The 27,660-nt window shown below is 34.5% G+C and overlaps 1 protein-coding gene across 7 annotated transcripts in view; it reads right to left on the bottom strand.

Moving 5' to 3' along the window:
* HELQ (helicase, POLQ like) overlaps positions 1 to 27,660 on the bottom strand; it is a 44,996-nt gene that overhangs the window by 11,985 nt on the left and 5,351 nt on the right. The window contains exons 3-15 of one of the 7 annotated variants that reach the window (XM_012559896.2): positions 25,764 to 25,942; positions 24,994 to 25,194; positions 24,380 to 24,452; positions 21,414 to 21,511; positions 20,147 to 20,245; positions 18,663 to 18,808; positions 18,044 to 18,283; positions 13,832 to 13,973; positions 12,713 to 12,817; positions 6,527 to 6,749; positions 5,013 to 5,170; positions 4,016 to 4,114; positions 1,193 to 1,366 (exon numbers count right to left, since the gene is read on the bottom strand). In XM_012559896.2, the coding sequence (XP_012415350.1) occupies positions 1,193 to 1,366; positions 4,016 to 4,114; positions 5,013 to 5,170; positions 6,527 to 6,749; positions 12,713 to 12,817; positions 13,832 to 13,973; positions 18,044 to 18,283; positions 18,663 to 18,808; positions 20,147 to 20,245; positions 21,414 to 21,511; positions 24,380 to 24,452; positions 24,994 to 25,194; positions 25,764 to 25,942 (1,937 nt within the window). Of the gene's footprint in view, positions 1 to 1,192; positions 1,367 to 4,015; positions 4,115 to 5,012; positions 5,171 to 6,526; positions 6,750 to 12,712; positions 12,818 to 13,831; positions 13,974 to 18,043; positions 18,511 to 18,662; positions 18,809 to 20,146; positions 20,246 to 21,400; positions 21,512 to 24,379; positions 24,453 to 24,993; positions 25,195 to 25,763; positions 25,943 to 27,660 lie in introns of those variants that run through there. The other 6 variants (XM_012559898.1, XM_023725715.1, XR_002823022.1 and 3 more) reach the window with 6 other exon arrangements.

Here is a 27,660-nt window from a genome sequence, read left to right as displayed (position 1 = left end):
CTGCCTAGCTAGAATGTGCACAAGGAATGTAAGCTAATACTATAAAATCAGTATAAATAAAAGATATTTAGAAAGGTAAACTGCTAAAATAATTATCGCTCAATCCAAAGTCAAGTACATTTGGGTTATTTACTCCCTTCATTAGTGTATATGATAGAATAAGTGAAGGTTTAAGAGAGGAAAATGAAGTAGATTTCAAGTTTAGAAGCTGGATTCATGAGAAAAAAGTTTCTCAAAAATAATGTGAATTAGGAGGAACAACTCAGTAAAGGCGGGTGAGAATGGCTGCACAACTTGAAGAACGTAATCAATATCACTAAACTGTACATGTAGGAACTGTTGAATGGTGTATGTTCTGCTGTGTATATTCAAAACAACAATAAAAATGAAATAAATTATACATATGTATATAAAAAAATGTTGTGAATTAAAGTAATGGAAAAAAATCCACACATACAGAAAGGATTATTTTGCTACTCTATAGGAAGAAATAGGTTTTCAATGTAGCAAAAATGGCTTACATTATAAATTCAAAAAAAAAAAGATCTGGACAGAAAATTCTAGTAACCTTTGTTTTGTTACTTAAGGCAGTTTTGAAAGCTTCTTTTAGTGACATCTTCGAAGAAACAAATTCATGCCATATACATATGGTCAGAAAAAAGTCTTCTTCTTGAGTTGTTTTATGAAATAAACATCTGATGTAGAAACCCAAAACAGCTACCTGACATCAGAGACGAAGATGGTAAATACTGTGGCAGTCAAGAGCACATGGTACAAACTGGTCATGTGGTAGTTGCTGGATACTGGTAAAACATTAATATACACCAAACACTTTATATCACTCATGAGAAAGACATACAGAATCTACATCACTGGAGAAATGTTGTTTTAAAGAGTTAATTTGAAATATCTGAAACTATTAACAGTGGTTCTAAGGGTAGGGATAACTAGGTGCTTTCTATTTGTTCATTATATATTTTAGTCGGTTTATTAGTTTTTGCATCTTTACCATAAATACACATATTACTTTTGTAAGCAGATAAAACCAAAGATATATTTTTTAAATAAATTTTGACTGCTTTGTAATAACAGAATAAGTCAACAAAGAGAAAAGACTAATTGGTTTATGACTTTAGCAGCAATTAAAGCAAGAAAATATACGAAGTACACATCATCTACTTAATAGAATTACCTCACAGAAATGTAACACACAAGATGAGAATGAGGCAGCTCCAGTGAGAAGATTTTGTATATAGCCTCGAGGCATATTATATTTTTCAGACACACTCCAAATGTTGGTCTCTTTGAGCAAGGTATTAAGAATAAAAGACAGGTAGAGTCGGTTGACGATGTCCTTATCCACCTTCTAGAAAGAGACAATCAAATAAATTTATGCACTGAACCTGTTAAAAATGTCAGTTACACTCAAGCTGGAAAAAGGTAAAGTGAACGAAGTTGTACTAAAATACCAAAGACCAAACCAACTGCTGTTGAGTCAATTCCGACTCAGCGACACTATAGGACAGAGAAGAACTGCCCGATGGAGTTTGTTGAAGGCTGTAATCTTTACAGGAGCAGACTGCCACATTGTCCTCCCACAGAGTACCTGGTGGGTTTGAACTGCCAACCTTTTGGTGAGCAGTGAAGCTCTTAACCACTGCGACACCAGGGCTACAGGGTAGCAAAGACAGAATGGTTCCACAAAAACAAAACAAACTTGTAACAAATGAACTTTAGATTAATTCAAGTTGACTTTCATTTTTCTAAGTATAAAAAGGAGACACGTCAAATTGTGATGGCCAAACTGTTGCTAGTTTAAATTAAACTCCCTTCTTTAAGGAGGGAGGGAGCTGGGGAGATCTTTACACTTACTGTGGCATTTATAGGTTGTGGAGCCCTGGTAGTATAGTGGTTAAGAGCCATGGCTGCTAACCAAAAGGTCCGCAGTTTGAATCCACTAGTCACTCCTTAGAAACCCTATGGTGCAGATCTACTCTGTCCTATAGGGTCACTATGAGTTGGAATTGACTTGATGGCAACCAGTTTGGTTTGTTTTTCTGGGGGGCGGTGGGGACTGTGTATAGGTTGTATATGTGTGTGATTGTGGCTATAAATTAGACAAATGCGTTTATTTAGATAAATATGTTAGTAAGCTTGTCTATACTGTAAACTAAAAATAAATATTTCCACATGGCCATGACAAATAATTAATGTTTCCAAAGACAAGATATCGGAAGAGCTGATGCCTTCTGTAGCTATGATTTCTATTCTGTGTACTGCTTTGTGGTGTCTAGTGACCGTTTTTGGTGTATTTTGTTGTTCATATCACACTAACTTAGAAACTGAGTAACTCATGCTTATAACTAGTGGAAAAAAAGGATGAATTTGAAAGAGAAAAAGTAGTTATGAAATTATATATTCTACTATAGTAAAAGGATGTTTGGGATGGGAATTTAGGGTAACATATTGAAGGGTACATGAATTACAGATTCTACATGTTGATACTGGATCACCCTTTTAAAAGCATTTTAAAAGCTGAAAAAGCATAATAGTTGAACAACATGTAGGAAAAGTTGGCTTAATTTCCCAATTTCAGTGAATCTACTTTATTAACTATATATTGGATTAATGTAAGCTTTACTGAGAATGTATTTTCTAAGCCAAAAGAACAGATATATCATATTGCAAGATAAAATAGTGTGCCAATTTCCATATCTTCTGCAAAAAAATATTTTTAAAAAAGATCTTTTTAAATGTGGAGAAATCAGATTTTAAGTAAATATTCTATAGTGTTCTAGAAAATAGATACTTTCAAAATATTAAACTAGCAACTAACCTATTTGTAATAAAAATAAATCCATACTCATTCTATTTTAAATACTTAACTATTTAACAAACATTTATTGACTGTATTACATAAAATGTAACAGAAAATTTCAGGATTCAATTCTGCATTATTCTTAATAAGATTTTACATATGTTTATTATTTGGTACTGAGTTCCAAATTAACATGATTTTGTTTGCATTTTATATTTTAGAATTTGATATAAAAAGTTTGTTTTAAGAAATACTTTTAATATTTTGCAGGTGTACAAAAAAAACACAATAAAACATCCAATCTAAAAATTGCATTATATAGATCTTTATAATTTTATGATTCAACAATGCATAGGACAGTTGTACCATTTAATTCAAATGTAAGTACTAAACTCCCTCTTCCACTTCTCAAAATGAAAACAAGTATTATCTATGTAAATTTAAAAGGCATGGGGGAGATGGCACGTGAGATATTACGCTTCAATGTAGACTGAATTACCAAAGGAAATTAAAAATTTAAAAAGTGTATTATGATGGGGAAAATATTAACTTAAGAAATTTGAAGGTATAGTTAGTATATTAAATTTAGTCTATTCATTAGGCACTTGCTTAATGCACAGTGACTGTGATATAAGATATTATCCCAAACAGTTACCAGTTTATCCACTTCAACCTTCTAAAATACTTTATGTACTTTAAGCACTAGACTGAAGAGTCCTTTGAGGAAAAAAAAAAAAACAATGCTATCCTATCTTAGAATCTCTGGTACCAAACAGAATGTCTAACATAAAGTTTCTGGAAAATATTATTTTTCCCCTTGAGCTGAACTTAATTCAGGATTACATAAAATTATAAAAACATTTTATAATTTTTATAGTGTAAGTCATAAGCAGTTTCAGAAAAAAATAGACTAATAAAGTTTATTCTTTTTTACATGTGCATGACAGAACATTTCTAAAATATGAAGGCATTCCTTTAAAAAGTCATTGCACCACTTAGAAATGACTACTGCTTAAAAAAATGCAAAATTTTTTGGTGCTCAGCTATGTTTCAAATAGTAAAATGGGAATCATATTAAAGAAAAAAGGTGAAACAAAAAGATAGGCCAACAAAGGAGATAATATAACGCTATTAATTTTGTTGAATGAATTTAGTTCATTATTTAGGAAGGAAAAAAATAAAAAAAGATTATAGTACCTTCTTGATTGCTTGACCTGATGCTTTCTTCCCAATAAAGCTTTCAGAGACTCCAACAAGAGCAGCTACTTTTTGTTCTGCTGGACTGAGCTGGCTGAACTACACAGAAAAAGAACAAACACATGGGAAAATCAAATTATAACTTTAAAACATAAATTTTATTTACAAATATTGCAAGTGTTACCAAAAAATACATTATTAAAATGTAACATACTGTAGCAGAATTGCTTAAAGAAATGGCCACAAGTACTGGTTTCCATGCAGTTTGTGGTTATGTTTACTACAGAGATGGCTGGGGGAAGTGAGAAGAGGGAAAGATTTTGACAATAACTGTATTATATAGTGCCTCTTAAAAACTATATCATAATTAATTATAAAAATGACATTAAAAAGAAAATAAATTTCCTGGGATGAAAAGCTTTATACTGCCTCTGACTACTATGTATTCATGTGTCTAGCTTGCTCACAGTAAAATCGTAATAAACTACACTCTACCACTTGGTTTTGTACAAGTAGGACAAGTTCCACCTTGCTACTGAGTATAAAATACATATTCCTTCTCGGGTATTAACATCACTGAACTCAGTGTAACATCATGTTTGGCTCTGATACAGCTTTCATGCAAACTCTCGATCATCAGAGATAGCTTTCATTGTTTTCTTCACATTCTAGGCATTATAAAATGCAGTGACCACCAAATCATAATGGTAACTGTCTGGGAGAATGAGACCAACAATGTTTTTTTAATTTTCTGTACTTTAAAAAAAAATTTTGTATAATGAGCATGTTTATATTTAAAAGAAAAGTAGTGTTTAAGGAAAACAAACCAAAAATGATGTGGCCATATTACTATTTTTAAAAACTGAAAGACAAAAGACTCAAGGCCAAATATATTTTAACACAGCAAAACAAAAAAGTGACCACTTAAGAAAAATCATATCATCATTAATAAGATAAGTAGCCTAAATTGAAGAATCTCCTTACAATACATTCTCACCTGCCTGAAGTATATCATCCAATCAGGGTCATACAGGAAAACCATATCATAGGGAGTTATTAGGTAGATGAGATGAAGAAGGCTCTCAAGTACAAGTCCTTCAAGACCTTTCTTCAAGTCTCTGTAGAGAATGCCACAATACGCCAAATCTATCATTCCTAAAAGAAAGATACAGATATTTCATCTTTCATAATTATTAGAGGGGGAAAGAAGTGATTTTAAGTAAAATTTTGCTTGCAAGATAAAAATTACCTAAACAAAGCAAAAAGTCTTCAAAATCTATTCTGGAGGTCATTTTAATAATATCCATCAATGTTTAATACATACATAACTTCTGACCCAGTGAGTACTCAATTTCTGTGAATCTAACCCAGAGAAATACTCTCACATATACTCAAAAATACAGGAATAGAGATGTCCATGAAGTGGAGAATGGTTAAAAAAATTATGGTACATCCATAGTATAGATGACTGCATTTATTAAGAGAAAGTGAGGTAGATTTTTTAAAGAGACTGATGTGTTAAGATGTTCATGATATTTTATAAGTGAAAAAAGCATGTCGTCAAAAAATACTTATACCACGATTCCATCTGAGAAAATAAACGTTATACTTACCATGTACATATATACGTGGACGTTGTAGTTGGTTGCCTTTGAGTCAGCTCCGACTCATCATGACCCCCTGTGTGCAGAGCACAACTGCTCCATGGGGTTTTCAAGGCTGTGACCTTTCAGAAGCAGATTGCCAGACCTGTCTTCTGAGGCACCGCTTGGATGGGTTCAAACCACCAACCTTTCGCCTAGCAGTCGAGCACTTACCATTTGCGCCACCCAGCCACCCGATACATGAGATATTTACATATAAAATGTTTAGGATAAATATCAAATTGTTAACACTGGTAGTCCCTGGGAGGGAAAATTGGACAGGATTATGGATCTTTGCTTTATATAATTCTGAGTTCTCAGGATTTTAAAACAATATACATATGTTACTTTTTATTTAGTAAATTATGATGTAGCTGTTAAGAAGGAAACTCTTTATTCACTTTCATGGCATAATCCCTATTATATTAAGTAAAAAAAAGCAAGCTCCAGAATAATATAAATCATTATTTATGAAAAAAACAAAAACTTAAACATTAAAACAGCATATATGTATACATTATGCATTGAAATAAAAATGTACAGAAAAGGTCTGGAAAGATAAACACTGAACTGTTATTTTTTATGGATACTGGGGTTTGTGTGATTGCTGGGGGAACAAAGTGTGAAGGTGGGGTGACTTTTTCTCTATATACTTCTGCAGTATCCTAAATTACTTGTGTAAATAAGAAAACATAATTCAAAACAATTTTTAACTTCTGAAGTAGTCTAACAACATATTTAAAAAATAGAATTAATGTTAATATGAATATGAAATTATAAATCAAATTTAAAGTAACAGAAAATTTTAATTTCTATTTTTTCCAATGCTTTTCTTCAGATTAATAATGCAATTTAGGTAAGCTCTTACCCTTAAAAGAAGCTCGTCCCAACTTTGTAATATGGAAATTATATTCGACCTCTTTTTCAGCCTTACGAATAGTATCTTTTTGTAGCAGTCCTTTTTCTGTCAGGTAGCTAAGTGATTCAACAGTTATTTCCCAGAGACTTTTTTCTTTCAACAAAATCTTCTGCTGAACCCCCAGAAATGTGCCACTCATAAAGTGATATATGTCACTAAGATTTGTTGCGATCTGAAACAATTCAGGACATCAATGAAATATTTTCCTTAATTCAAGGTACTTTGAATGCACATTAATCAAGATGACGACTCACCCACATACCTCAAAGATATTCAAATAAAAAAACTAGCAGATAATCTACATAACTGCAAATATGATTTTATACTGGCATTTTACAATTAACAAGAAAAATACAATTAAAGGAAGAAGACAGTTACCATATTCATACTTTTTATGAAAACATTTACACATTTTCCACTCAGAACTTCTTAAACCCAAAATCCACTGCCGTTGAGTCAATTCCGACTCATACCGACCCTATAGGACAGAATAGAACTACAGGTTTCCAAGGCTGTAAATTTTTATGGAAACAGACTGCTACATATCTCTCCCGTGGAGCGGCCGGTAGGTTCAAACCACCGACCTTTCAGTTAGCAGCCAAGTGCTTAACTATTATGCCACCAGGGCACTTTCAAAACTCCTTAGGCTTTTGAATAATTTTTCATATTATCTCCAAAGCTGTGCTCTCTTAGTTTACTTCCCAGCAATTATCATTAACTCCTGCTCAGTATCCTTCAGAAAACTGCCCCGTCACCCTTTTCCTTCCACATGTGAAATCATCTTTTAGCTCTAAAAAAATGTATTAAAAGAAAAGAAACACATGGGAAACACTCCTGAAAAACTCCTCTAAAACAACAATCAGGCAGTACTTCGCAGAGGAATCTAAAATGTTACTTAAAAACAAATAGCAGTTTTCTACCACTTTTTTCTCTCTCCTGTTCCCATCTCTTTTTCCTGTTCTTTCACTGCCTTTTTCTCTCCCCCTCTTATTCACTATTTACGACTCAGAGTGGCAATCATAAGTAATACTTAACCTTCATGTGGGATTCAGATGTAGAGCTGACCCTGAAATTGCAATGATTTCATACTAGCCACTTTCAAAGAAATCAGCATGTTCTACTAAAATATAGTCAGTCAATAAATACATTTTTCTCTCTTACAATCCTGATGGTATTTCAACTGGAAAAATTAAGTAGTTATTTCACATTAAACCAATATAAAGGATAACAAAAAATATTACAGGGCATGGACATTTTCTATTGCTTCTTCGTCTTTTAATACAATCACTTAGTATATTTCAGTAGACTGAAATTATACTTTTAAGATATTTAGCAACTGATACTCAGTTTGTGGATTATTAATGTATTCTGGTTTTGTACTGTTTCCTGTCTGGTTAGGAACAGTTAACACCGGCGGTGGTGGTTGAGGGGAAACCTTTACTTGATCCATTTATCTATCCTTATGTTATTTTTCTACCTCCCTGAAAAAATTTTTGACATAGTGATTTAAACCAACTGGGCTTGCCTCTGTCTCTGGCCTCCTCAGCTTCTCAAAGCTGGATTATTCACTAATACCCTAAGCTACAAGTTCACCCAAGACCAATTTCAAAGTCAATCCACTCATTAATTGAAGTATTTACCAGGCATCAACAACATGCTGTGAGCCGTCTGATAGGCACTGGGATTCAGTGACAAATGAAATGTGGACCCAGGTTTCAGGGCTTACACGTCAGTAAAGTTATTAACCAAATAATTGTGTAAACAGCAATAGACTGACAAACTGAGAGGTGATTAAAGGAAAGGGATGGGGTTCTATAAAAGCATATTGCAATAGACTGCCTGAAGTCAGAGGCATAGGGAAGTCTTCCATGCAGAAAGGATGGGTAAGCTAAGATTTGAAGGCTGAGTAGGAGTTAACTAGACAAAGCAGTGGGATGAGAGTGAAACTAGAGAAAATGGGAGCGTTCCAGGCTTAGCGACACTGGGGTAGGAGGGAGCATAGCATGTTTGAGAAAGTAAAACAGAACGTCAGTGTGTCTGGAGAGCAGGGTGTGGGAAAGCTGGTAAGAGTCTGGACTGTGGTAGACCACCGATAAGGAATTTGGCCTGAATCCTAAAAGCAATGGGAAACCACTGACAAATTTTAAGCAGAAGGGGATTATGTAACCATATTTGCATTTTGAAAAGATCACTCTGGGTGAAGAATTACTTGGAGGGGATGTGGGAAGGCAGGGCAGAGTGGATAGAGGGAGACCAGTTAGACTACTGCAGTGATCCAGGCAAGAGACTGCAGTAGCATGGACTAGAGTGTGCAAGGGCAGATATACGGTGTAAACCAGTCTACATAACCTAACCTCTGTTAGCCTCGGATTCTTTACTTGTAAAAGAGAAATAACATTACTTAATTCAAAGGTATGCAAGGATCAAAGATTAAATATGTAAAGTATCTAGCAGAGTATCTGAAATATAACTAGAGGCTCCCTGATCCAACTGTTATATTCTCTTATTAATTCCTGAAGTCTCCTTCTCTCCCATCAAAGCTGTGCCCCGGTATTTCCAGAGATGTTCACCTCTATACTCCTGTCCCCTAACCTCACACTGCCCAAGTCATAGATCGTGCCCTTCTTTCCTCTTCCCTCTATTTTAACCGGTTGGTCCAGTCTAGGGGACCTGACTTCTGCTTCATTTCTGACTCTAAAGGTTTTCAAGGTTAATCATTCTGTCTAGAATCCCAGCCCTCTCCCAAACAGTCCTACTGTGACCCCTACCTCAAGGGGAAAAGGGAATCCTGGTGGCCTGTTCTCTTCAGGACTAGGACCAATAACTCAAGTTCTGCCACCTATGGACAGGTTTGGATGACAGCTGCCCACCTGCTTATGTCCTGAACCAACTGCTGCCTGGACTTCTTGCTGTTGTACTGCAACTGTTAAAAGCAGAACTGAAATGACTGTATAACCTGTGGATCTTGCCTTGCCAGGCCTGTAAAACCATATGTATGTGGCCAACTCAGTTCCCCCAGGCTCCCTGTTTCTCAAAGTGCTCCGGTCTCAAGTGAAGTTCCAACTCCCTCCTAATTCTTTTTGGAGGACTGCCTTTTGCCAAGTCCTAACTCATGACATACTATCAGGATGGCACAGGAGTGGGCAGTGTTTCGTTCTGTTGCATGTAGGGTTGCTGTGAGTCGGAACCAACCTGACAGCACCTAAAAACAAACCCATGACATATGTATATTTGTCAGATATACATATTATGAATATTTCCCCCATCTGTGGATAGCCTTTTCATCTTTTCAGCAGTGGCTTTGAAGATAAGAAGTTTTTAATTTTGATGAAGTCCATTTAATTGACTCCCCCTACCCCCCCGCCACATGGTTTATACTTTTTGTTTCCCATGTAAGATATCTTTGCCTAACCCAAGGTAACAAAGTTTTTTCTCATATATTTTCCATTAGAAGTTTTATTTTAGCTTTATGTTTAGTTCTATGATCCATTTTGAATTGATTTTTTGTACAGGGTGAGATAAGAGTAGAAGTTAATTTTTTAATTCCATATGGATGTCCAGTTGTTCTAGCACCATTTGCTGAAGACTATCCTTTCTCCATTGAATTCGTTGGCACTTCTGTTGAAAACTGACTACATGTGTGTGGATCTATTTCCAGACTCACTGATCCACTGATCGGTATGTCTATCTTTGCACCAGTGCCACACTATTTTGATCACTATAGCTTTACAGTGACTCTTATAATCAGGTAGTATAAACCCTCTAACTTTGCTAAGCTTTCTTATTTTTCTTTCCATTTTAAGTGCCTGGAATGGCTTCTCCCTTCCTTGTGCTTATCTAAAACCTGTATCTCCTTCAATACCCAGCACAACTCCCTTTTCTTCCTTTTACCCTTCTTGGTTGCTGAAAGTGAAGAGGACTTGAAATACTTACTGATGAAGATCAAAGACCACAGCCTTCAGTATGGATTACATCTCAACATAAAGAAAACAAAAATCATCAAAACTGGACCAATAAGCAACAACATGATAAACAGAGAAAAGATTGAAGTTGTCAAGGATTTCATTTTACTTAGATTCACAATCAACACCCATGGAAGCAGCAGTCAAGAAATCAAATGACACATTGCATTGGGCAAATCTGCTGCAAAAGACTTCTTTAAAGTGTTGAAAAGCAAAGACTAAGGTACACCTGACCCAAGCCATGGTGTTTCAATCGCCTCATATGCATGACAAAGCTGGAGGATGAATGAAGACCAAAGAAGAACTGACACCTTTGAACTGTGGTGCCAGTGAAGAATATTGAATATACAATGGACTGCCAAAAGAACAAACAAATCTGTCTTGGAAGGAGTACAACCAGAATGCCCCTTAGAAGCAAGGATGGCAAAACTAAGTATCACATACTTTGGACATGTTATCAGGAGGAATCGTTCTCTGGAGAAGGACACTATGCTTGGTAAAGTAAAGGGTCAGCAAAAAAGAGGAAGACCTTCAACAAGATGGACTGACACAGTGGCTGCAACAATGGGCTTAAGCTTAACAACGATTGTGAGGATGGCACAGGACTGGGCAGTGTTTCGTTCTGTTGTACACAGGGTCACTATGAGTTGGAATGACTCGACGGCACCTAACAACAACGACAACAAATTGCCAGAGGACATAATGATTATGCCATTTACCTGTAACATCATCAAATCTTACTTTGTGATATCTGTTTTACTTATCAGTTGCCTTTTACATTTTCACTTAAACTGTTCACGTTAATGAAGACAGGCTGTATGACAGAATATGAGCACTGGCTTTATAGTTAGTGAAACCTGAATTCAAAACCCAGCTTAAAATCCTTCTAGACTGACAGCCCTTGGCTAAACTATTTACTAAAGAATAACCCTTTCAGGGGACATTTAGGTCAACTGGCATAACAAAGTTTATTGAGAAAATGTTCTGCATCCCAATTTGGTGGAATGGCATCTGGGGTCTTAAAGGCTTGCGAGTGGCCATCTAAGATGCATCAATTGGTCCCAGTCCGCCTGGAACAAAGGAGAATGAAGAATACCAAAGACACAAGAAAAATGTTAGCCCAAGAGACAAAAGGGCCACATAAACCAGAGACTCCATCAGCCTGAGACCAGAAGAACTAGATGGTGCCTGGCTACCACCAATGATGCCCCTTGACAGGGAACACAACAGACAGTCCCTGATGGAGCAGGAAAAAAGTATAGTGCAGAACTCAAATTCATGTAAAAAGATCAGACTTAATGGTCTGACTGAGACTAGAGGAACCCTCAAAGACATGGCCCCTGGACTCACTGTTAACCCAGAACTAAAACCATTCCTGACGCCAACTCTTCAGACATAGACTGGACTATAAAACATAAAATAATACAGATGAAGAGTGTGCTTCTTAGTTAAAGTAGATACACCAGACTAAATGGGCAGCTCCTGTTTGGAGGCAGGATGAGAAAGCAGAAAGCGACAGGAGCTGGTTGAATGGACATGGGAGACTCAGGGTGGAAAGAGGGAGTGTGCTGTCACATTATAGGGATTGCAACTAGTGTTACATAGCAATATGTGTATAAATTTTTGCATGAGAAACTAACATGAGCTGTAAACTTTCACCTAAAGCATAATTTAAAAAAAAAAAGAATAACCCTAAAGAAAGATTTAACTCAGGAGTAACCCTAAAAAAGGAAGCTAATGTCTAATCTTAGGAGAGTGTTTTCCCATCATGCTTACTTGATAAAGGCTATCGTGATCCCACAAATGTTTATAATATCCTAGAATGGAGGCAGGACTACAGGTGAACTTTACCCTTAATAAGGACAGAGGTGCTAGATTATCCAACATCAGGACCCATCTCTTTAGAGTTCCTTATATCTCCCACAGAATTTACCAAAGTCCCTTACACATAATGGATGCCCAACTATATTATTTTTTGATTTTTCATATTCCTTGTATCTCAAAGGATTAAAATGCAAATACAAATCCAGATTTAGATTCATCATGTCAGTCACAGACTGCTCCTTTCTACATCAGAAGTTAGCATTTCTTTCATACTTTACAGTTTATGTAACTTTTTAACATCTACTATTTCAGGTAATGGTAATAAGATTAAGAAATATTCTTAAAATACCTTCAAACCAATCAAAGAGAGAAATAAAGTCTGGATTCCCTTGGTGAATTCCTGAACAAGGTGGCTATAACAGTTTTCCAATGGACTATTTATTAACTCCAGTACCTACAAAAATTAAAGCAATATTATATTTTGTGTTACAAAAAATCAGTGATGTTCCCTTGAAAACATTATGCTGAGTGAAATAAGTCAGTCACAAAGGGACAAATATTGCATTATCCCACTTGTATGAAATATCTAGAATAGGAAAGTGTACAGAGATCAAAGTTTCTTTAGTGATTACGAGGTGTGGGTTGGAGGGAGGGGGAAAGGAGACACAATGCTTAAGAGACAGGGAACTTCTGTTAAGAGTGATGGAAAAATTCAGGAACTGTTAATGGCAATGGTTGAACAACATGGTGAAGGGAATTAATGTGACTGAACTGTACAAGTGAAGAATGTAGAAATGGTAAATGTTTTGTTACCTATATATTTACTACAATTTAAAAAAAAAAAAAAAAAGACCATAAGATGGGCAGGGGTTGGCAACAGGTAAATAATCAGCAGGTGCCTTTTCACTAGGACAGTGCTGCCCCCTGTGGACTGTTTCGGACCCATGAAGACCCTATAGGACAGAGTAGAACTTCCCCGTAGGGTTTCCCAGGAGTGGCTGGTGGATTCGAACTGCTGACCTTTTGGTCTGATCATTTTTATAGCAAGGCATCTCCAGTCATCCCTGTTTTACAAACATTCTTTCTTCATTCACCTTAGAACAGCTTTAGTAATAATAAAATATTCCAACAATTGGACTGGTAAAAAAAAAAATGAATGAATGATGGTCCATATAAAAATGTTACACTTGGTATAAATCTTGTGGAGGCTGGGGGGAGACAAAAAACTTAAAGACAAAAGAATAAGAATTTAACAAGTTTCTTCATGAAAATGGAAAAAGAATTTTTTTTTATTGTGTGACTGAAACACAAAAGTATTCAAACTACTCTTTCTAATCCTTAATCATATAGGAGAAGGACAGATTGTTTAAGGGAACATTAATATTAATTTTGAATAAATGACCTCATAAAAGGGCTAGGCCAAAGACCAAGAAAAAGAGGCCAAACAAACAACCAGATTGAGGATTACCTGCTGCTTGTCTTTCTCTTGCAAGATAAGGATACTCTCCCCAACAGTATCTATTCCAGCACGGCCAGCTCTGCCGATCATCTGTTTATATTGATTCCTTTTTAAAAATTCCTTGGCAACGTAGGGGGCTCTTAAAATAACTCTATGAAATTGATAAAATTAATTAAAAGTGACACTCCATCTATAGCAATAGCATCTACTTTCAAAACTCTTAATTTCATTATATATTTGTGATATTAAATTTAGTGAAAACTCAAAATATGTAACTACTATTTACCAAGAATCTGTGAAATTCTAGGTCCTTTACATACATTATCTGTAATTCTTACAAAATTCTTGATAATATTATCCTTTTTTTAAATACAAATAGGTTAACTGAAGTTCAGACAAGTGAAGTGACTTACCCCAAACCACAAAGTTATAAGTCCCCAAATCATGATTTGAACCCAAGTCTGCCTAACTGCAAAGTTTATGATCAACTCAATACACCAATAGTCTCAAAACCTTTAAAATTTTATACCCTATAAATGAAAAATTTGACCATATAACAACACATACATATTTATGAATTTATATTATTCTGAACTATATGAAATTGCAGATTTCAATTGTTTTTGACCTATAAAAATGGTAATTTTAATCCTGCACAAAATAAGTCTGTAATCAGTTTTCATGTTCATAGACAAGAGAAAATCTATGCCATTGACCTAATCAACCCAGTCCTTTATTCATAAATCTCCATAGCCAGCCAAAACTTCCAAACACTTGAAGGAAACTAATGGCATAAAAGAAATCAACAAGAATGTACAGAAAAAATAATTGACGGAAGCAGATAATATAGAAAACAGGAGAGAACTTTCAAAAAATTCTATCCACAGAGAAATTCCAAAGAATACTGCATTCATAATATGAGAATAGGCTGTTATACAGAAATAACAGTAAAAGAAGAAAGAGTTCTTGTAAAATTTAAAAAAAAAAAAATTTTTTATTTCTATTTAAAATTTCAATAGAAGAACTGAATAATAAATGAAAATTGAACTTGTTATATGGAAAGTAAAATTGAAGAAATCGCACACCTTGAATAGATGGAAAAATGTGTAAGAAAAGTTAAGAGATAAGCAAGTTCAATCTAAGAGGCCTCAAACCTGTCTAACTGAAGCAACAAAAGTGGAGAACAGAGACAACAGAAAGAAGGAAACAATCAAAGACATAACAGGGAAAAATTACTCTGAGTTGAAGAAAGACGTAAAGCTTTAGACTGAAAGCATCCACTTGAGTGTTAAATCCTTGAAAAGCAGGTAAGAGTTGAGTAGAATTAGACTTCCTGGGTTCAAATTTTGGCTTTGAAACTCATTTAGGGAGTGAAGTTGGGCAAGTTATTTAATTGCTCAGCACCTCAGTTTTCCCTTCTATAAAGTGCGAATAATAAAATCCAACCTTCCTCACGGAGTTGCTGTGGAGGAGCCAATAAGTCAACACATATAAAGCCATTATTGCACAGCCTGGCATATGGCAAACACTCAAAAGGTGGAGCAGGAGATGCAATAGCTGCAATTATTACTACACATCATGATACAAATTTAAGGAAAAAGTTGACAAGCTCTTGGAGAGGAAAAAAAAACAGCAAATCCATGCAAAAACAAAAATCAGCAATCTTGGCTCCTAGAAGACACAGAGCAATGTCTACAAAATCTTCTAAGGAAAAAAACTGAGGCCAGAGTTCTTTTCCCAGTGAAGTGTTAAAGTGAGGCCGAGATAAAGACATCTCAGCTATGCAAATACTCTAAAAAATTACTCAAGAACAGCAAATTAAAAATGAATCACAGAAGGAAGATATGGGATACAAGAGGGAGTGGTAAGGAAAAAAACAAATAAAATTTACAGGTGTTGTTACTGTTAGATGCTGTTGAGTCGATTCTGACTCGTGGCAACCCAGTATGTTATAGATTAGAACTGTTCCATAGGGTTTTCTTAGCTATAACCTTTTAACAGAAGGAGCCCCTGGATGGTGCATACGGTTAAGCACTAGACTACTAGCCTAAAGGTTGGTGGTTCAAACCCACCCAGAGGTACCTCAGAAGATGAGACTGGCGATCTGCTTTTGAAACACCACAGCCTTGAAAACTCTATGCAGCACAGTTCTACTTTGACACAGGTGGAGTTGTCATGAGTCAAAATCAACTTGACCGTGACAAAATACGATCTTAATGAAAGCAGATTGCCAGGCTATAGGTTCCAACTGTTGACCTTCAGGTTAGCAGTCAAGCACAAACCATTTGTGCCACCTAAACCTAAAAAACCAAACCTGTTGCCATCGAGTTGATTCTGACTCATTGCGACCCGACAGGACAGAGCAGAATTACTCCACAGGGTTTCCAAGGAGCAGCTGGTAGATTTGAACTGCCGACCTTTTGGTTAGCAGCCAAGCTCTTAACGACTGCGTCACCTAGGGACCTTTAAAATTTATAGGTAACTTTAAACAATTATTGATTATAAGATGAAAGAAAATAAAAAATGTGAAACTAAAATTCCAGGTAATTGTAATGTAAATGGAGCAGAGTAGAAAAATATACAAATGCTAAGACTCTTTTGTTCAGGAAGGATATAATTATTAATTCTAAAATGATAGAAAAACATGCTTGATTATAACTGTTAGAATTTTAAGAGTAACTACTGAAATAATAGAAATAAGATATATAACCTCTAATTTTTTCTCCAACTGTCTGATAAAAGGAAAGCTTAATCAATGACAGAGTTGAAAAATAAAACAACGACAAAAGATACTTTGGGAAAATGCAGTCCTAGTAATGAGTCCTGGTGGTGCAGTGGTTAAGAGCTTGGCTGCTAGCCAGAAGGTCAGCAGTTCGAATCCACCAGCTGCTTCTTGGAAACTCTATGGGGCTGTTCTATTCTGTTCTATACAGATACTATGAGTGGGAATTGACTCGACAGGAACAGGTTTCAGTCATGATTAAAGCAAAATCATTAAATGAGTGAAACATGGATCTATTATATTGATAAAAGATACAATTCAGCAATATTTGCAGTAAACTTTTGTATATCTAAGTAGCTTTGAAATATACAAAACAAAAACTTCTAAAAATGCAAAAAGGAGAAACTGACAAATCCATAGTTATAGTGGAAGACTAATACATCTCTCTGAAACTGACAGATAAAGAAACAAAAGCAAGAAAATAGAGTTGATAAAATAATCCACAAGTGTGATCTCATTGAGATATATGGAACTTCATATCCAACAGAGAAGCACATTTATTTTAATACTCATGGAAGATTTATAAAAATTGACCATACATTAGAAGGAATAACAAACAAACAAACAAACCGATAGTGATAAATTATGAAGAGCAAAAATCAATTACACAGGCAGCTACGGATTGAACTGTGTCCTCCAAAAAGATATGCTGAAGTCCTAATCCCTGTACCTGTGAATGTGACCTTGTTTGGAAATAGTTTGTCTTTTTTTATTAGTTAAGTTAAATGAGGTCATATGGAACAGGGTGGATCATAATCCCAATCCTTTCTGAGTGGTGTCTTACAAAAGGGGAGGGCAGACATGGAAACAGGGTGACACACAGCAAAAACACAGTTTGTGAGGATCTGTCTCTAAGTGAAAGAACACCAAGGAGAGAGGTAGGGAACAGTTTTTCTTTAAGCCTCCAGGACAAACTGGCATGACCAAGACCCTGATTCGGACTTATATCCTCCAAAATTGTGAAAAAATAAATGTCTGTTCTTAAAACCACTCACTTAGTGGTATTTTGTTATGGCAGCCCTAGGAAGCCAAGGTATAGGCCAACAACTTTGATAATAACTGAAAAGATAGTCAAGAGTCTGCATTAAAAAAATGATATCAGATTGAAATGGCTTTATGGATGAGTTCTTCAAGTTTTCAAGGAAACCCTAGGTTAAACTCTTTTAGATCACAGAAATAGATGAAAAACTTTCAACTGTTTCTTACATCTAGCATCGTAACTGACATCAAAATGAACTATGAAAAGAAGGAAGGAAATCTACTAATGTTATTTTTCATTAAAATATTAAAGGGAAAAAAAAAAACAGTCAACTTAGAAAATGCTGAAAAAACGTTTGATAAATCATCACCACTACTGAGAAAGAGTAAAACCACAATAAAACTCTTTGCAAATTAGGAACTGAAAAGTTTCAAGCCTGGCCAAGTTACTTCCATCTTACCTACGAGCTGGTAGGTTGACACCTGCTGCTAGGGTGGACGTGCAGGTAAAAAGACAGAGAACTCCTGTGGAATAGGCCTCCTCCAAGAGCTTCCTTTCATCACTGGTTAAACCACTATGGTGATAGGCAACTCCAAATGGGATAGTGCGCTTCAGAACAGGACATAGGTTGCCACCACCGATGTTCTTCAAGTTCTTAATTACCTCACACTTTTCCTTCTCCCTGTGTTTCAGATATTCCCTGGGAAAAAGATATGTTAGAAATATGAATCCTTGATCTTATAGTGACAAAGTGCCTATCATTTTAATTTTAGTAGAATTCATGTAAACATTCTTTTAAAAAATTACTTTTATTGATGTAAGTACATAAAATATTCTTAGAATTTTGATTTTGACTTCATTTACTATTAGGTGGTCTCTGTCAATCTTTTTGTGGATCATAGAGTCTTGTGAAAAATCTGATGCAAGCTAAAAAAAAAAAAAATTCACGTAAACACAACACTTTGCATATACTTTCAGAGGGTTCATGGGCTTCCTGAAATTTATTCCTGTACTTCCTATGAATTCATGAATGCCAGGTTTAGACCCTGGTGAATGATATTTTAAAAATATTAACATACTTGCTTAAAAACTTGCATATCATTTCTGCTACGTTTTCACAGTTCTTCTTAGTAGGACAAAAAACTAAGCAGGAATAATTGGGAATAACTTCTGTTACTAATGCTACCAAGCGATCAGGATCCATCTTTTTCAGGGTATCAGAATACTGCAAAATAACAAGATGTAGGAACAAGGAAGTTAGTAGCTATTAAAGTCTGTCATTTTTTTTAACTAATGTGACCTGAACGTAAGTAAATCATCCATAATTTTGAACTTCTTATTTAATAAATTTGATCATTTAAAAGAAAAGATGAAATCTATATTAAACATCAAAACATTACATCCCACTTTTAGGTTATTAGGGTTTCATTAGCTATATGTAGTTAAAAAAAGAAACTAGAATTAAAGGAGTGAATTAAATTAAAGAGAATTAAAGAAGTGAAAATAGTTAACATTATTAATAACCCCGCTGCATGTCATCTCCACCAAAGCAGAACAAGAGTCCACAGAAAGACAAATTGACTCTAATAATAGTCAAAGGACTGTATACATAAGATATACCCTTTGTTATTACTAATAGTTTTCAAAAACACAGATACAATTATACTAAAGGACATTTTCAGAAATACAAAAGATATTTATCACTGAATTACCACAATTTCTGTGACCTTAAGGAGACACCAGGAATTCAAAGAACAGGAAGAAAAAAATGTAAAGTTATTTAAAATCTTCTCAGTTCCTTAGACTTTACTGAAACTAAGTAAGATATAGATTTTAGAATAACGTATCTTCATAGACTTCTTGAACTGTTATAAAACAAATCCCTTTCCCCCCTTTTTAATATCCTTCATATAAGTCATAGAACAATGTTAGACATTTACATTTTTATACACCAACATGTGAACTACATAGCCCATAGATTTTCCATTGTCTTTGTTTCATTGGTACATTTTTTAAATTGTTGTTGAATGAATACTAAACATTTAAGGAAGAGGTTCCCAAGTTTTCTTGGTTCATGGTACACCAAGGCCAAAAGAAAAACCTAAAAGTTCTGCTTATTAGATAGTTTGGTACAAATAGCTTAATAACACCACTTAGTAGCCATTTGAGTAAATAATACATAACAATACAAAGAAAAAATAGTATTTTTATTTCATTCTTAAATAATCACAGCTGCTCACTAATAGGATATGTGCAGTTTTGGGCACTGCACAGCCTTTCAGACTTTGGAATCAGACTGGACACTGCCAACTTCATTTCCTGTTCCACACTGATTTTTGCATGGTACTTGCTTATTATTACAGCTACTGCAAAAAACCCAATTTCGCAAAGATCTGATGTCATAGAAAGGAATGTAGTGTGATCTAATGTTGAAACTCGTAACTACCTTGAACCAGTAGTTTGTATGGTGTCCCACAGATGTCAAATAGTGAATCTTGTATGGTGTTCCAGGGCACCCTGGTACAGAGTTGGGAACCCTGGATTTAAGGGTTATCAGTGTTACCTTATAATTAAGGAGACGTGAAAAAGTGATGCCATTTTCAGCTTTGCTGTCAACCTCATGTATCTCATCATTGATTTTCAGATATTCTTTTAATTCAACCTTGAATTAAAAGGACATTTGTAATTAATAGCAGATACAAATTCCTCTTTCCAGAGTTTTAGATTTTGTAAAATATGTTGTAAAAAAAAAAAATAGCTCTAAAAAGATTTTAGTTTTTCTAAGACATGTAAAGTATGCTTCAACTTAAAAGCTTTCTTCACCATTTCTTTTTTTTAAGTCTCTTTTTCTGTCTAAAGTAAAATAAGGGTTAATAGTCTTTAAAAAAATACTTACGAATTGGGCAGTCACATATCCAGTAGGAAACCAGGCATCTGTATTTGTCACAAGCAGCAGTATAAACGAGTTAAAATGTTCATACTCTTTATCTTTAATTAAGGTGTTATTTGTTTTATCCCTCCAAGATTATTGGTTTGAATTCTAAATATCACCACATTATTTTTAATTTAAGTATTTATAGACAAAAGAAGTTTTTAAACACAGGTCTCTGCATTTTTAAAAGAAGAAACTCTAATTTGAAAATTAAGGTCATAAAATATCTCTTGAAAATTTTCATATTTGCTGCAAATGTAAAAAAAATAAAATTTCATATTAAAATTTGATGATTCTCAAAAATTATTTTCTGAAAAAATATTTGGGCACAGAACATACACAATAGCACTGCAGATACTATATGAACATACGGTACTTTCAAATAACTACAAATTTATTTGTTGACTTTCTTCAAACATTTTGGGAATACTGTTTATTGAGGAGTTTAAAATTAATTCCATGTGAAGTCTGAATTTATTTAAAAATAACTATCAAAGCATAAATATTGGAAGATAATTTTTTTTCTATGTATCAATAACTCAAAACATGTCTTGCTAAAGTTTGGCCAAATGAAAAACTTACCTTAGAGAATAAAAAGTAGAAAAATAGAATGGGTCTGGAAAAATGCATTCAATAAATATTCATTCAATAAATATTAACTGAGGGCCTATGGGCTAGGCACTGTTCCAGGTGGTGTAGATACATTAATGACCCAAACCAAGATCCATGGCCCATGGAGTTTACATTTTCTATATACAAACTCTTATTAGTGTACAGCCATGATGAATGGAATTACACTCCTTTACTACTAAATGAGTTTTTTATATAGTACACGTGCTACTCTTATTTCTAAGATGAATACACAACGAACAATACAGTGCAAACCTTAGGTACATACTGGTCTAAACTGATTGGTGTAATATTCTGCTTGAAGGAACTCTTGTAGGTCTTCAACATTGTTTAATGTTGCACTCATTCCAATAATTTGAGTTGTTTCTAAAAAAAAAAGTATTGAGAAAAATTTGTGTATTATATGTTTAGTATATCATAATACTATCAGTGATTTTAACCTTTTTGTGTTTTTGTGAATTCTTCCTGGGTGATCTGGGAAAGGGAAGAGGGGTGAGTAAGATAAATACAAATATATTACCAGAGTAGTTATCTGGCAATTAAAGGATAAAACCTTTCAGGCATCCTGAAGTTACTATTTAGAATTTTATATAATTTCAAACTTGGCAAAAGAGTGGGGTATTTATTAAGACTTTTAAACAAAGCATACTGAATACAAATATGGTTGTTGTGGACTATCTGGATCACCTGTATGAAGAGTTACCACATGTTCCACTGGTATGGCTATAGATAGAGGCACACTATAGGACACAGCGCTGAGTTGGTCCCAAACTCTTGCCACATGAAAAGTTCTTTAAGGGGTCTTGCTATCAGGTTATAAATTTTTTGTGACTGTTGTTGTTTCAAATAAAAATGGAGTGAAGCTCATGCAGCCGTGTGACCTCCCAGGCAGTACAAAATGGCTGCTTTCTATGGACTTAGCTAGTAGATCAAAACTCAAAAAAGTCTTAACAAATGCTTCTTCCTTGCTGCACTGACTTTTGTCTTGAATTATCATTGAAGATAATTGAATGAGGGATGTGTATTTTCCTTTCTCCTTCCATAAGGATGGACTATGAAGCTGAAGAGGTGAGCTTGGGGCCAAATCAAGAAAGGTTGTGCTAAGAAATTGGAAATTTATTAAAGAGTTTTAAACAGTAAACTAATTGGACTTACATTTGGGAAAGATCATTCTAAATGCACCAGAGAAGATACATTTGGTGGGGGGAAGATACAGTGATCAAGAGTAGAGCAAACAGAAGAGCTTGGTGACTTCTGTAGTAATCTAGCTAAGAAAGGATGAAGAACTGAACTAAAAGATTTAATAGAGAGGGAGGTGAAGGAGAATTAAGAAAATATATGCGTGAGGTAAACCAGATAGGATTTCACAGCTGTAAGATTTTGGCTTACCTGGCTCGATGGAAAAAGGTGGCAGAGAATTCAGACTGAAGAATGAGTTTGAAGGAAATGACTTAGGTTTGGAAACGGTGAATCAGAGCTGTTCATAGGATATTCAAGTGGTAGTGTCCAGTTGACAGATGATATTACTCAGAAGAGAGGTGTAAGCTAGAAATACATATTGGGAGCCACAGCACAGAGAAAGTACTTCAAATCATACATATAGATGAGAATTAACAGAAACTGTATGAAGTGGGAAATCAGGGAAGAGTCTAAGATGAATCTATGGTAACACAAATGTACATAATGAATAAGCTTAGAAAGAGGTGTCACAAAGGAGAACAAGAAGGAAAAGCTAAAGAGATTCATTTTATTCAATATAATTCAAAGAATATGGTTATATAGCAACAACAAAAATATGTCCATTATGTGGCAGGCACTATGCTGGATGCTTTATGTGTATTAACTCGTGCCATCTTCAGAGCAATTCAGCTAAGAAGGTTCTATTACTGTCATCCATATTTGATGGAAAAGAAAACTGAAGCACTTGAATATAACTTGCCAAAGGTTATGCAGCTGTAAAAGTGAGCCAGGATTTGAAGATAGTTTAGCTCCAGAGTCTGTCCTCAGCCATTATGCTATGCTATCTCTCTGTGCTAAGATATGATTCGACTTACAGAGAGACAGAAGGAAAACCAAGAGAGAATTTGATGTTCCAGCACTCAAAGGAGAAAAGAATGAAAAACAGACAAATGTTAAAGAAAAATTAAGACAATGATAAAGGATTGTAAAAGTACACTGGAATTGACAATTAGGTAATCATTCTCATCCCTTTCTCTGCTTTTATTTTTCCATAGACCTTACCACTATTTGACATACTATATATTTTCTTATCTTTTTATTGTCTGTTTACTTGCACTAAAATATAGGCTTAATGAGGGCAGGAACTTTGTTTTATTCACTGCTATCATCCCAGCACTTAGAATAGTGCCTGGCACACAATGGTGCTCAATATTTTTTGAATGAATGATTGTAAAGTGCTACACCTACCTAAATAGCATTGCTGTCCCAATTTTTAAAGTAATTCTTATTATTAAGATTTTATTTTTACAGTTCATAATTTTTCCAAATATGTTAAGTATTGAATAATCATATTAATAAATAGGAGAGAGAACATTTACAGTAAATATTTCATGCACATTTAAAGATTGCCTGATGTTGCAAAATAGGTCCTGAAAGGGACTACTTAAATACTGTGAAACCTGTGAAAGCCAGAACTTGATGGGACTGCTTTGATTTTCCCAGTCTCACAGGTTTTCTGCCTTTGACAAGGTGCAGTCTTACCACTTTTCTGTCACTCTCTGTTAGTGGAAAGTATTTGAATTTTCCTTATCTGATAGGTTTCCACCTTATATGGGTTCCAGCTTTCGCAGGCTTTACTGTATATGGCATTGTTGGTATGATGATGATGGTGGTGGCAGAGGTGACACTGCTGAACACTTCACATGCATTAACTCATATAATTCTCACAACAACCCTATCAGGCACATACCATTATCATCCCCACTTTACAGATGAGGAAACAGAGAAGTTGAATGATGTGCCTAAGCTCACATAGTTAGTTAGCGGAAGATAATGATAGAGGACTTTCTCACCTGTTTATTTTATCTTCACAATCCCACTCATCCATCCATTTTTCCAACAAAAATGTATAAGCTTATTTTAACAAATTAAAAAAACTAAAGCAGAAAGTATAAAAATCTTACTCTAGATTATATAACTTAGTGGTAGAATTAACTCCTTTATACATCTCTTGGTTATAAATCAATTAGTGACCACATTTCAAAAAATGCTTACTGTTGGTGTAGAGGATTTTTGCTAGAGTCATTTCCAGTACAGCCCCACGGCTTCCTGCGCCAATCATGTGCAACTGTGAGATTAAAAAGAGAAAGAGTTAATTAAGTCTGCATATAGTGCCCATAATTGTATGAAATGAATATGTAATCCTTGCTTTTATAACTCTTACCATTTTGGACATAGCAACCTTAGTGCATATATATCATTTCACTAGTATTTTAAGTTAATGAAGTTTGGGGACAATGTTCTACCATATCTGGAATTCATAAATTCTATTATAAAACTGTACATTAAAAAAAAAAAAAAACCCAATGTCAAGTGGATTCCAATTCATAGTGAACCTAAGGGACACAGCAGAACTATCCATGGGGTTTCCAAGACTGTAGATCTTTACGGAAGTAGACTGTCACATCTTTCACCCAAAACTGTACATACACACATATATTCACACAAGAAACAGTTGACATAAAACTTAAGATCACGAAACATGAAATGCCTTCACCTGTATTGTCTATATATTAAAATACTTATTCTCATAAAGGTATTAAGCAGATTCATATAATAATCAGAATAATAAACGTTAGTATAGATAAGTTACAGAAGTGGTAACAAACCTCATCTACAACAACCAGACCCAGATTACTAATTCTTTCAGTTTCAATCAAGGAGTTCACCAGACTATGTCCTTTTTCAATAGTGGCAATATATAGTGATTTCTTTTCCCTTCTTTTAACTGGAGGAAATCTTCCTTTGCTTCCAGCATATTCTTCAACAAAGAAACCCAGCTCCATACCAAAAGTTGACAAACCTGAAATCTACAATATTAGTTAAAATAAACAATAACAAACAAACAAAAAACAGATAAATAAGAACTCTACTTGCTCACAGGAATTTTAAAAAGCTAACATAGGGTTTAATACCAATCAATGGTAAAAAGGTCACACATAATACATATATGAGTAAGAAAAGCCACAAAATAAATGCTGATCTTTGCAAAATGAATGCAACTTTTGAACTACATAATAAATGTGAAAATAAATTCCAAATATCTCTTTTGATGTAAAAAAGCATCAGAATAATTCTTTGATAAAGTAATTGGCTAGTTTCTGCTTGAAAAAGCAGGCTAAACATCAACAGAACATTTAAGAGGGAGTTTAATCCACCAGGTTGGAGAAAAATCTAAAACTTTTTACAACAGGTAATACTATTAGAAGAGATCTTAGATAAGTACTCCATACTTTTGTACATCCTGAAAATGACGCTTCATCCTTAATAAATGTACCTCTTCTCCGTTAATAAAAAAACTATTACTTTCATTATAGCTTTTAAATCTTAATGTCAAAATATTAGCAAATAATACTTATTTAAAAAAAAAAAAACACACCTTTTCTTGGACAATTGCTACATATGGTAGGATCATTAAAACATCTTTCCGCCGGCAAAGAAGTTCTTGTAGCATTAAAATCTCAGCTACAAGAGTTTTTCCACCACTCGTTGGCAAGGAATATATTAAATTTTTTCTTTCTTGCACAGAATTCAGAGTTAAGCAAGTATGTTGCCATTCTGTGGAATTAAAAAAAAGAAAGCATTATTTTCCTCTTCTACAATCTCAATCTGAAGACAATTTACTAAGAAGGAAAAATCAAATCCCACCTTGTGTGGCAATCTTCTCATAAGGATAAATGTGATTATACACCAATATGTTAACTGTCAAAAATCCCAAATGTTCTATGTGCACAGCCAGTGAGTTTAGTTCAGACCTAGTCAGCAGAGTAGGCAACCGGCCCGTCTATTCACCAGCTGCAGGCTTAGGCCTGAGATCCTAGCGGAGCAGGCAGGCAGCGGCCTGATGGATGAGGGGCATCGCCTGGAATGTCAGAGGAGCTAAAGGACAGTACAAGGACCTGTGTAAATCCTAAGGGCTTCCTCTTATGTTCTGCAAAGGGATTATGTAAGCTTCTCTCTTTCATTCACCCAAATACCATCTTAGAGAGAAATAGGCGCAGGAGGAAAAAAAATCTATGAGGTTTTGCAAAAACCAAGAAAGACAACGCAACTCGCTCTGATGGGGAGTTGAACTGTGAATGGCCTGAATACTATTTTAAACTCTTTAAACCATAAAAGACTGCAATTGTTAACTAAGTCTAAGGTTCCCAACACAACGTAGCAAGGTGGGACTCATGAAAAGTATCGGATCAGGTCTGAGACATGGCCTGAAAACCAGCACAACTACTCTGTAGGATGATTTGACACTGGATCATCAAAAGTATTCAAAACGTGCATCAGTATTTATCAGTTGAAAAACGGGCTAAAGATAACACAAAACATTTCACAGCAGAAGAAACGCAAATAGCCAGTAAAAGATACTCAAGTGTTACCTACTGGATTGGCGAAATAGAATATAAACAAATAATTACCCCCAAAATTCCACACATGTAAAATCCAGAGCTGACTACAGTGGTGAGAGATAGGCATTCTTATGTATAGTTGGTGAAAGTGAAAACTGCTAGAATCTATTTGGAAAGTAAGTTGCCAGTATCAAAAATAAAATTGCACATTACTTTTGATCTAGTAGCATTATTTTTAGGACTCTGTACCCATAAAAGTAAGAGGAAGAGCATACAGAGATTATGTGTAAAATGTTAACCACACCATTGTTTATATTTAACAAAGTGCCATGGCGGGGTGGAGGGGAAGGTTGAATGTACTGCACGATCATATAAGGTTGAATGAATTATTGAACAATCATAATTCTTTGCAACTTAAAAATGGGGAACAGATCTATCTATATATGTTCACTATATAATTAAGAGGTCCTCAATATACAGTTAAGTAAAAAAAGTAGATTATAAATGTGTGTTGAATAGTATGAACTCAGTTATGTAAATATTAGAATATAAACACAGAAAAAGTTAGGCTTGAATATATTACCTTTGCTTTAAAAAAATTAAAAATACGAATAACAAGTACATATTACAGGATATATTACAAAGATATTAATAGCTATCTGTGAATGACAGTTACAAATGACTTTAATTTATTGTGTTTCTTTGGTAGTTCCCAAATATTTACAAATGACTATGTATTTTTTTTAATTTAAAAAATATTATTTCTCCAAAACATAATTTACTTCAGATGGGTATCATCTATCAGTAATCAAACTGCTTATACAAAAATATAACTTTACCATATCCACATTTTATCCAATTCAGATTTTTTAAGTATAAAATGACAAAAATAACTATGTAACAATATCATTCATCTTGAAACATTAAAAAAAT

This window comes from Trichechus manatus, unplaced genomic scaffold, assembly GCF_000243295.1.
Source record: "Trichechus manatus latirostris isolate Lorelei unplaced genomic scaffold, TriManLat1.0 scaffold00374, whole genome shotgun sequence".
NCBI lineage: Eukaryota > Metazoa > Chordata > Mammalia > Sirenia > Trichechidae > Trichechus > Trichechus manatus.
The sequence above is the reverse complement of the archived record's forward strand: the minus strand, read 5'-3'. Positions and strand labels throughout refer to the sequence as shown.